Source organism: Thunnus thynnus, chromosome 1, assembly GCF_963924715.1.
Source record: "Thunnus thynnus chromosome 1, fThuThy2.1, whole genome shotgun sequence".
In the NCBI taxonomy this organism is placed as follows: domain Eukaryota; kingdom Metazoa; phylum Chordata; class Actinopteri; order Scombriformes; family Scombridae; genus Thunnus; species Thunnus thynnus.
Genome location: NC_089517.1, coordinates 37,642,084 through 37,654,492, shown reverse-complemented (window position 1 = coordinate 37,654,492; position 12,409 = coordinate 37,642,084). Strand labels below are relative to the sequence as shown.

Below are 12,409 nucleotides of genomic sequence, written 5' to 3'. Positions count from 1 at the left end.
CAGTTGGCTTCTAGGTGGTAAATCTATAGTTACTGAGAGCGTAAGTGGTGTAAAGTTGAGCTGTGATCCCACTTATCTCTCCGTCTTCTGTCTGTAAACCACCAGTTCCTTAACAGAATAAACACAAGTCCATCACAACAATGGCTCTGGTGTCCTCTGAGTCTTATCCTCAGCCTGGGAATTACTTGCATAGTGTTAGTAAGCCAGACACTTACTCAGCCGATGTGTCTTAAAAGTGATCATTAAAATTTTAAAATGTGCTCAAAATCTACAGGCAACCTATGTAGAGATGCAGGGTATGAAGTATGGAATCTTCTATAGGATCTTGTGAGGAGGTTTGCTGCGGTGTTGAAGTTGAAGCTTGGACAGGTTGTATTGACTCAGGCAAGAATATAGAGTTGTTCTAATCTGATGGGTATGTCATTTAAACATGGATTATTGTTTCCAAGAGTTTTGCAGTTAAAAAAAGATCAGATTTTGGAGGAAATGTTATAAAGATGCAGGAAGCTAGATCGGACAACAGAACTCACGTGGCAATACTGTAATGATGCTGAACATGTGAAGGGAGGGAGCAGAAGTAAAATAAGCAGCGTCTACTACGTCCTACTGAGTCAGACAGTTGATGAATTTTGAAATGATGTCGTGACTCTGAGCTGCTCCAATGAGAACAAGCTGCCTGTGTGTGTGTGTGTGTGTGTGTGTGTGTGTGTGTGTGTGTGTGTGTGTGTACATGATGATCTCTGGTCTGCTTAAATGGCCCTATTAACGGCAGGTCAGGTGGCACGGCCATGCACTGTAAGTGTTTGTCAATGTAAGTGGCACCCATTACCACCCATCCCACAGGGCTATTTATGAAGCTCTCAGGTTTATTTAATGCTGCAGTTAGCAACGCACACACACACACACACACACACACACAGGGCAAGAATTCGAACAAAATTAATCAAAGGAAGCGAGAATAATTATTGCAGACATTATGTTTGAGCAGATGAGAGAGGATGAGTGTGGTGAAGATGAAAGAGGAGAGGGGCAAGGAGAGGAGAGAGAGGAAGGAAGATGAAGAGAGGAAAAAGATGAAGAAAGAAACAAGAAGAAACAGGGAGAGGTGCTGATAGAGGCAGAAGAAAGCAGAACTTACTGAGAAAAACCAACATAACAAATTGTACCATATAGTTCAGTTCATATTCAGTCTGACATTCTGTTTCATTCTTCTTATTTACCTAATGTACATCTGGCATTTCAACATTGCTGTGTATAACACTGCTTGTGATGTCAGCTAATTTGGAAATAGGTGTCTGTCAGGGCAAAAAATAGAATCAGTGCAGTGAGAGTGTGTGGCCAGTTGTTCATTTACTGGGACCATTTGAATCAGTGGGAGAATGACTTTGTGTAAGCCCTTGTTTCCTATCAACAGACAGGAAGAAGATGCTGTGAACCTCCCAGTAGTGTGTCTTTATGTGATGCATGCTGCTGGGATTTTACACCTCGCCGCTGCACTAAAGGTTGAGTCGGTTTCAGCTTTGTGTGTCAGTGACCCTTCAGTTCACTACTAATGAGATGACAGATGTCTGTGACATCACTTGAAAGTGAGCTGTAATGGATAAATGAGTGAAAAAGGTCTCATGCACTCTCACCCCTCTTGATGTCTGAGGTCGTACCTGTCTTCTCTCTGAAATAAGATGATGCAGGAGCACATTAACTAACTTGAAGTCTGATAAGAATAACCTTGATGGCCTCTGTGTCAGTCTGTGTCAGCTGGTGTCATGTGATCCAGTTGCTGCCCGTCATCTTCATATCCTCAGATAAGAGAGATGACAAACAGACGCACATCCCGGTAGCCTACTGGTTAAAACACATGCTACATAACTACAATGTTAGCTTCATTTCTGGCAATGGACCTTTGTTGCGTGTCATTTCTCCACTGTCTCAATAATAAGGGCATAAAATACCCTCAAAAAAGTTCAAAAAAAATCTAAACATGTTTCATATTTTCGACTGGCGTTGATATCATGTATGCAAGCATGAGAAGTAAGAATGAAAACAGTTTGTAACCTGGGAGCAAACAGCAATTAATTGTGGTGTTTTTGACCACTTGTAGCACTATGGAGCAACATTTTTATGAGTAGGTCCTTGTTTAGTTTGTGTCCTGCATGAGTATACACATCATGCTGTTGGTTTCATGCTAATCCACTGATTTACAGTGATGGTAACACGCCAAGAAACATATAATGTGCCCACAAAGGGAGTGAAGAAGAAGACTACTAGCAAGCAAAGAGGGATGTAAACAGTGCAGGATTTAACATGGAGCTGCTAGCCTCCAGCAGAGATGAGGAGCAGGCTACAGAGGAACTTGTAGTCCCCAGCCCCAACCAATGTTGACTCAGATGACATCACTTGAGGCAATTTATCAGATTTCACACAGCTCCCTCTGGAGACACAAAAGGCTTTGTACTACTTACTTTATACTACATATAACATATGCAGTAGTACTAGAAACACATGCAGATGTGTGAAAGGACTTCCCTGAATAACATGCTTGTCTAAATATAGACAATACACACAACTCAAAACAAAAAAACACTGATTCAATACAGCATAAAGCATAGATATGCAGAATATGCTCTGTAATCTACACATTACTGAATAAAATGGAAGTGTTTACTATGCTACACATGAAAAGACACACTATTAATGCCTTATTCAGAATGAATTTGTTGACATATACTGTAAATGTGCATATAAATGGATATATGGAGTATGTTTTAGCATTTGTGTTCCTGTTCATCTCCAAATTAATATTAATTCTTGCTGCTTTTATTCATCTAACCTCTAACCATTTTCTTCCTCTGCTCTCTCTTTTCTGTGTCTCTTTTCATTTTCGTTCTCGTTCAGTCTTTTATTGAGTTGATCTATTCTGACCAATCCGGTTGGAGCAGTGCCCATAAGCCCCTCCCCCACTTGGGCAGCCCTGATTATAAACCCAATTCTGCTGTGTGTGTGTGTGTGTGTGTGTGTGTGTGTGTGCGCGCGCGCATACAGGAATAAGCAAGTGTGTTTCCTCCAGTCTAAATGAGCTGCAGATATGTACATCAGTTATTTCCACATCTGACTCTGTTTTTTTTTTTTCTCACATTAAAAGACCTTTTTGTCAAGGTGATGAATGTGTAAACATATTTGTGGGCATACGCCGGTGGTTTATTTGTGTGTGTGTGCGTGTCTTTATTTTAGTGGAACAGATGTAGCGGCAGACTTCAGGGTCTCTCCAGTCAAGGAGAAACATTTAACAGGCAGTGTGGCGTAACATAGACACACACACACACACACACACACACACACACACACACACATACACAGAACCACTCACATACACATAATTGTGCTTTTGTGTGTGAGCATAAGGACACAGATTAGGCACAAATACATAAACACATAATGGAGTATCAACGCATGCATAAAAAACCTGAATGAGCACACATCCACACGCATACATGTACAGAGGCACACATGCACACGTTCATGCTCATAGATCATTCAGTAATCCCTCATGTTTAATAGAGTCAGGGACTCCCAGCCTCTCACCCTCCTCTCATTCATCTTCTCCTCCTCCCTCCTCTCCTCCGTCTCTTCCTCTGGCCTCTCAGACATTCATTACATAGTCTTGAAATGATAAAACTGCAGGGAATATGGAGGTTTGTGGCCTGCATGTCCGCTTTGAGGCGTACAGTAGAAACCAGCTTCATTTATCAGTCCTTTTCCTGACAGATAACTGGCCAGGGACAGCAGCCAGGACTCTGCATGCATGCGTGTGTGTGTGTGTGTGATCGCTCCTTCATCCTGGCATTGTTTTGCATTTGTGTCCATCCACCACCTTCTTATCTATTTTTTCTTGTACTCCACTGTTTTCATTCTGCAGAAAAGAAGGCGGTGAGCGTGTTTTCATACCTCAGATAAGTGCATGATATCTTCTATGTCACTATGATTGTTAGAAACGGTGCTTTAATTTGGCTAACTGATGATCACTGTGATAATAAGGTGATAAGTCACGGCGGGATTTGTTTTCACATCAGCAGCTTCTTTTTTTAGGTGTCACATTTCTTAGGAGGTGGATATTTTGGGGTGTCCTGTCGACCAAGTGGATGAAACTTTAATGATCCTGAGGGGAAACTGGGCTGACGGAGCTGCACAGAAAGACACAGGAAGAAAATGAAACAAAAAGCAAACATTAAACCTACTAATCAAAAAAGGAGAACCTGCTCTGAAACTAACATTTTAATTAAAATGTTTGAAATACACTTTTATAATTTTTTTTCTTTTTTTTTTCTAAATTCTGATGAAAATGAAATGGACGAGGCCTTTTTCATGTTTATAAATGGTCAGTTTTATAAAGGTTGAATATGTCAGATTTGTCAAAAGATGCCTGGAGGAATCCTGCCATTATTAAAATTTTCATTTTTCATTGGATTTCAGAATTTCACACATTACATTTTGTCATCTGGTAGATGCTTTTTTTTCCAGAGCGACTTGTAAGCGAGGCAATTGTTAGCGTTAGAGGACGGTGACTCAAAAGAGCCGTGGTGCAAATTCTCAAGTAGCTGACCAGTGCAGTGAGAAAGAAAGGGTTTGGAAGTAGACATGTGCACAAGAAACAACTATCAGCAAAGTGCTAAAAGGGTAAAGTGTTGAGGTGTAAGAGGAAGAGCTGAGTTTCAGGCATTTCTTGAATGCACCATGGGAGTCAGTAGACCGTGTGGAGCTGTGTAGCTCATTCCACCATCACAGAACCACGAACGATAAGAATCTGTGATTTCATACCAGGCAGTGATGGTATAACCAGATGTTATTCAAAAAGAAAATAGCAATTCCATTCAATTATTTCATTTAAATATCAGTGGTAACAGTCTTCAATGCTGAAACCAGTGAATATTTGACATTTTTACCTAATGACCTAAATGAATAATCAATCTATTATCGAAATTGTTTGTGATTTATTTATTTTTGTAACTGATCAAACTGGTCATTAGTTCAGTCATTTCAATCACAGTGAAGAGAGTATTGTCTTGGTTGAAATTCTATAATGTTGTATTATTCCTTTAAAGGATAAGGCAGGTGATGTTCTAAATACAAACCAGCCAACAAAATGTGTATCAATGTGCCGCTGAAAATAGTCCCCAACAAAGGCACTACTTCCTCCTGTTTGATTAATGTTTGCTGAAAACGACAGTGCCCAGCTGTGTTAGGAAATTACTGAGCCTTTGTTAAGAATGAAATCATATGTCTGTGAGCTGTTTTTTAAAGATTTACACTTTCTGTAGGAACCAGTCAGCTTTGAGCTGGGAGCCACAGACAGAGTAGAGAAATAAGAAAGTATTGAGCGACAGACTAACACATTGGTGGTTTTGACAATCAGAAAAAAGTAAAATAGTGCCAGCTCTATCCTTTAATGCATATATCATCTTTCTCCCTTTTCCATCATTCCTCTCACTCCACAAACTAAGCAGTTCACCAAAGCATAAAATGTCCTGTCAGACATGTAGGTGATCTCATGAATTTCTTCCGTGTCCGTGTCTCATGAATTTCCAGAGAGAGAGACATGGATTTCCAGTCTCTGTCTCTGGTGTGGAGGCTGCGTTCTGTCAGTTCTCTTTGTTCTTATGCTTCACCTTTATCGTCCTGTAAAATACCACCCCTCCAATTACACTCAACCCCCCCACTGCTCCTCATCTGTCTCCTCATCCCGTCATCCCTGTCTCCTTCTCAAGAGCCCAGCACCCCTCCTTTTAATTATTCCCTTCTGCATTATCCTGCTGCTCTTTGTTTGAACTGGCTCTGGGGTTAGACTAGTATTTGTGTGTGCATTCAGACATTTTCCTTCATTATCATGTAAATATTCGATGAGGGGGAGGGGGGAGTCTGCATGTCACGTCTTCATCAACAGATAAAGCATCAATTTCTTCTTCTAACCAAATACACATAAGACATTAAACTAAATCCTGTCATGATAGCTGAAGGAATACATTTTAAATAGATAATAAAGATGTAACATGGATTGAAAATGCAGATATAAATAAATAAGTAAGCAAAGGTCATTTCCCCTTCCTTGATCTGGGCTTGACTTTTATTGTTCCTGTAGATATCTCATTTCTCTCCATCGTATTGGCGTAGAAGTTCAGGAAAGCTTCTTGGAAGCTGCCCTGTCTGGGGAACCATTAAGTATGAGACAGCAGAGCAGGAGACTCAATCAACGCCATGAAAGTACATGAAAGTGCAGTGAGTGACAATGGTGCATTATTGATGATGCCATTAGCTCCAAGTGCAGGCTCTCCTTAGCTAATCCCAATGCAAACTTGTGGAGTAGAGCTTCCTGTCGGTTCAAACCTTACCGCAACCACAATTACCCAGAATTACAGCCGAATAAACAGATAAAAAACCTATTTGAAACAGTTTTGAGGACAACCAAATGTATAGTATTTCCACACATCCATTCAGAAGCCATTACACTTTCATCACAGATGTTCTTATTGGTCTTTCAGAGAGGGCGTGCCCTGCTTACTTCCTGTTGTTACATGTTGTCAGGAAGCAGGACAGAGAACCATTCCTGCCGTCAACATTTCTGAGTAGTTTTTAAATCAATGTTCAGTTCAGAAATGCAAAAGATGGGTTTGAGGCGATGTAGACACTATGTCACCATTATCTTGTTTATCCAGTGGTTCTGAGGGTTGATTATGTGAAGTAAGCATGTTCAAGCTTAAACCGGATAAAAAGTTACTTTTTAAGGGATCCTTGTTAAAAGTGTTTGTTTATGTCTTGTTTTTGTGTTTAAAAAAAAAAAAGAAGAATATTGGCCGATGTATTGAATGGATTTTTTGATCTCTTGAATATTAGTATATATATACATCAGTATTGGTGAATCATTTGGGAACCTGACTGACATAATGAATAGTAGTGAATGTAATTTGGGGACTGGATCTGAGCAAGTTTCATATATTGGAGACTAATGAATTAATGATTCAGTATCATTCATCAATACTGCCTTTAACTAAACATGTTTTCTATTTTGATTCATTGTTCATGGGCAAATCCTCACAGTGAAGAACTTGGAATCAGCAAATATTTTGTATTTTTACTTCATAAATGACAACAAATTGACAAAGCGATCAATCAGCTAATATTTTTCAGTAGTAAATGAGGCAGAAGAGCTGGTTGACCAGAGTCAGCCTCTTGAAAAGTTTGTTGGCTGTAAGCTTCACTTCTGTCTGTCTGCTGTGTCCTCAGGAGCTGGCCGACCTTCGCCATGTTCACTCTAAGCTGAAGAAGCAGTTCCAGGAGAAGACGGCCGAGCTTGCCCATGCCAACCGGAGGGTGGACAGCCACGAGGCCGAAGTCAAAAAGCTACGACTGCGGGTAGAAGAGCTCAAGAAAGAGTTAGGACAGGCTGAGGATGAGGTAGGAACATGGTTCCACCAATACACACTCATTCCAACCAACCAGCTAAATACTCACATCAGCATGCTAACACGCTCACAATTACAATGCTAGCATGTTGATGTTAACCGTTTTAGTTTAGGATGATAGCATGCTGACATTTGCTAATTAGCACTGAACACAAAGTACAGCTGAGGCTGATGGGAATGTGATTAGTTTTGCAGTAGCATTGCAGCAGACATTATGACCAGCTGATGGTGCTACATGACAGAATTTTACAATTCATCCCCTGAGGAACACTGCTCTACATTTCATGGCAATCCATCCAATGGTCAAAATGTTCCCCGCCATGGTGATGCTAGAGGACAAGTCAAAGCATCACCAAAGTCATTAGAAGTCATCCTCTGGGGACCATCAATGTCAGTGTACAAAATTTGGTGCCAACGCATCAAGAAAATGTTGAGATATTTCAGTGATTAAGTGAAAAGTTAGACCTGCTGATGGCAACAGAGGAAAAGTCAAATGATCACCAAAGCCATGAGAATATATCCTCTGGGGAAAACAAATGTCTGTACAATATTACATGGCAAACCATCCAATAGTTGAGACACTTGTGTGTGGATCAAAGGGATGGATCTCTTTGGATTCCTGTCACTCAAATCTAACAACACAACTAAAACCTCACAACATAAATATGAAGGTGTTTAAGACAATGTCTGTGCTGAGTGAAGTTTTAAGGCCAGATACCATATTGTCATTTTTATTCATTTTCATTTTATTTTGTGGTATTTTTCAACCCGGGCCTTATTCTCATAATTGTGGCAGTTCCACCATGCAAGATCAAGGCCCAGGTTGAAAAATACCAGAATTTCCCTTTTAACATTTCTACACGCATAAACCTAACTCTTACTGTACTGGCTGCAGGTAGTGTCATGTCAATGGACAGGAAACAGCATGCAGACATAAGAAATAGTAAAGGTGCAGTAGTGGGGTTGTTTTGATCGGGGAGCAAATTCAGTGGAGCATCCTTGCGTGTCAATGCTTGGAAATGGAATGCTTGTCGATTGAGATCCATGAGTTTGCATTTTTTTAAAAATAAGTCTGTGTGTGTGTGTGTGTGTGTGTGTGTGTGTGTGTGTGTGTTCCAGCTGGATGAGTCCCATAACCAGACGAGGAAGCTGCAGAGGTCTTTGGATGAGCAGGTCGAGCAGACTGAGAACCTGCAGGTCCAATTGGAACACTTACAGTCCAGGTAAAACAGTCACACACACACACACACACACACACACACACACACACACACACACACACACACACACACAGTCTCTTGAATTCGTACTTGGCAGCTGATAATGGCAATATAACTCTACAGAAACACACACACACACACACACACAGGGGCCAGCACATAGCAGAACAGATTTCAGATGAATATGCCAACAAGCTTCTCAGTGGCAACAGATACAATGTGTGTATCTTTGGAAAGTGTTTTGACAAAGAATTTGTACATTTCCACTGATGTCATTTCCTGTATTACACCAACTGACATATTGGTTGAGTGGGTTTCAAATGCAAAACCAACGCAGTCATCAGTCTCACTTCTAATGGAAACTATATTGCTCCTGGTAAGTGCACTGATCGCTGCTCATTCACAATCTCACCATCAGTTGTTAAGGGTTATTGTCTGAAAATTAACAAGGGAGGAACTGCAGCAAAAATTAATGGGCACCAATCAGTTAGCATTAATGACCCAAAGTGGAAATGTAATATCAGTGCAATATCTGCTGTATGTTTAGCAGCCTGACTTGTGTGTGTATGTAATGTAACGTGTTCACGTTACTGCCAAACAAGAGACAATATTACAGTTGCTATTAATTCACCAACCTTGTTACAATAAACCAGCCCAACCCCTGCATCTGCAATCCCATCATAGTCCATTGTGCTTGAAAAAACTGAATGAGAAGCTGTGCAGCAAGTGATGGTTTAAAATCTGATTCACATATTTGTATATGTTTATATAGTTAACAAACTTTCTGAAACCAGTTGAGTTATTTGTAATACTGAGTGGTGTCTATTGATGGTAGCGTACCTACCTAGCTTGCTAACCAGACTGAAATGCCATCATGTCAAGCTGTTTGGGGAGGGGGGCCCTTTTCTTTTGTTTTGTTATGACCCAACCAATCAGTAGTGAGTGATGTATGAAGCTGCAGTAGTGGTTGTGAGGAGCAGTTCATTTTTTTCACAACAACTAAGTAACATGACAGTTGAGGAGCTGTCATCTATCTCATACAGCTGTACTGATGTTATCCATGCTTGGCGCCATTTTTGTGGCCGTAATCTGTTGTCATGTTTCATGTTAGCAGCTACGTAGCCGGCTAACTATGTAGGAAGATAACGTCCCCATTAAGCTCGGCTTGTAGTCGCTCAGAACTGGTTCTTACAACTTGTTGTCAAATGTGTTTATAGCTGTTCCAAAGGACTTCATTCAAGGGTGAAAAGCCTACCGTCACAGAGAGGGGAGGGGGAGATGTGATATCGGGGAGACGTGATATCGTTTAAATACAGGTATAACAGAGCATATTGTCAGACATTATCTCCTGGAAGGCAGTCATAGTGTTGCACTCTGCTGTTCATGTGAAAAGTGACAGAAACAGTTGTGTCATAAATGAAAAAGGGGAGATAGGGAGAGAAGTTAAAACCCTGTTTCTCACACCCACACAGCTGACCAATCACTGCGTGAAGTAGGTGTGAATGTAGAAATGACTGTGCACAGTGCCCACTTTTCTGCCATCAGAAGGTTGCGGGGGGGGGGGGGGGGCATTTCTACTGTCCGACAAGCATGTCTGAAGAAGTATACAGCCACCTCTAATCCTGCATGCAAAGCTCTTATTGGTTGATTGTCTCTGCAACTGGGAAGAAGTCAAATGAGCCCAACCCAACGTATTTGACATTTAGCCTTTAATAAGGCCACTATCTACTGTACGTCACTACTCCTAGTACTTTTATCACTACTGATGCTTCCCACATACTGTATGCTGTCAAATTAATTTCAGCATTCCACTCTAATAGATTTGCCCCTTTTAAATAAAAAAGGATTTATTTATACTTCTTTCTTTCTAAACTGTAAATGCAGAGTCAGTCTAGGATTCCAGAAGGCAAAAACGCACCATAATATATGCTCCGCTAGTATCTTGTTATCAAAATTCACAAGGACATTGAACTATGTTACAAAGAGGCTTATGCTAAACTTAGAATTTTTGTACTCTAAAGCAAGAAGGGCGCCCTATTTAGCAACAGCACACACACTCTCAAACACTCCTAGACAGCCATGAAGGCACCTACTCAAAACACACTGTGCTCAGGTGTGTGTGGGATATGAAGCTGACAGCCTACTTGTAGCTGCCAGGCTCACTGTGAGCCTCGGCACTCACTTCTCTTACTATTTAGAGATTAGCTTCTTTTGCTCTCAGTGTGTGTATGTGTGTGTGTGTGTGTGTATGTGTGTGTGTTTGTGTGTTATTGCCTGTCACTTACTTTAGCTCTCACACTCTATCAGCTTTGCACAGTCCTCAGCTCCGTGCTCTCTGCCTCTCCCTCTGCATTCTTTCCATTTTCTCCACGTCGTTGCTCTGGCACCCGGCAGCCAATCGCCGAGCTCCCAGTTGCAGGTTACCCTAGTAACAGAGAGCTCTCTCATCGCTCCGCTGTGTGGAGGAGTGACAGGCGTGTCGGCATGGTAACGGCTTCAGAGACTGACACAAATCTGTGTGTGTTCTCACAGAGGGTGTAGCTTAAGCTCTCCTTCATTCTGTTTTTTATTTTAATTCATTCACTTTCTTAGAGACTGCTTGACCAGGGTGTGTGTGTGTGTGTGTGTGTGTGTGTGTGTGTGTGTGTGTGTGTGTGTGTGTGTGTGTGTCTTCTGTCTGAGCATCACTGTATGTGTTTGTTTCATCCCACCTAAAGCTGTATTATAATTTGAGCGTGTTAAAGCTCATCCTTCATGTTGACGGATGGCCCTGTTCTCTCTACATCACTCCATCCTGTTGGCGTGTTTTATGATATGTACCACTAACACAAGAAAGCATACCCAGAATGTGTGTGCGTGTGTAACAACCTGTACTGCGAGTACTGGATCACTGAGTTTTAGTGTTTTTCCTAAACCACAATATTAGGAACTATATGTGTGTGTATTAGTGGTGTAACGGTGCACAAAATTCACAGTTCAGTATGTACCTTGGTTTTGGGGTCATGGTTCGGTACAATTTCAGTACAGCAGAAAATAAAAGAAAGGTAAAAAGTAACATTTCAGTCCTTTTATTTTGAAAAATGTAAATATCCAACAATGACTCATTGGCCAGAACTATTATTGAAACAGTTTAGTTGTGCTGCAGTGGAAAAGACAACAACCTTTCTGTTTACTGCACAGAGTCAGGACACCTGCTGACAGCTGTTTTATGATGATCTATGGTCACTCAGAACTGATTCTTACGACATGTTGTCTGACCTTGTCGGAAATCAAATGTGTTTATAGTTGTTCCCAACTGCAAAAGCAGAGTCAAAGCTGACCGTCACAGAGAGGGAAGGGCTAAACCAGTTAGCATACATCCATGAGCATGCTACAGCTAAGTAAATAGATTATGAAACTATTTTGACAGTAATTGTTTGGGTCATGGAGTGTACTGAACCGAAGAAAGTCACATGCCCAACCATACATCCTGTACTGAACAGTTCACGACGAGTACACATACCGTTGCACCCCTAGTGTGTATGTGTGGGATCTAGCGTTTTGAAGCTCGACCTGTACTTGTAACTAAGTCTGTATTCAGACCAACACTATAAGGTGTTGCGGCACACCTCCGCAGGGTTGAGTAGAGGGGTGTGGGCGTGTTTAATTGTTCTCTAGAACATAACTGCTGTGGAACAATCAAAAAATAATGATTTATTGATCTGTTTCACTTGCTATCTCACTACTACCGTTCTCTCT

At 41.1% G+C, this 12,409-nt stretch overlaps 1 protein-coding gene across 1 annotated transcript in view; it reads left to right on the top strand.

Annotated features, from left to right (window-relative positions):
- The window catches only part of ccdc102a (coiled-coil domain containing 102A), an 82,882-nt gene that overhangs the window by 62,188 nt on the left and 8,285 nt on the right, over positions 1–12,409 (top strand). The window contains exons 8-9 of the mRNA XM_067597298.1: positions 7,273–7,443; positions 8,571–8,674. Of these exons, the coding sequence (XP_067453399.1) occupies positions 7,273–7,443; positions 8,571–8,674 (275 nt within the window). The remainder of the gene's footprint in view (positions 1–7,272; positions 7,444–8,570; positions 8,675–12,409) is intronic.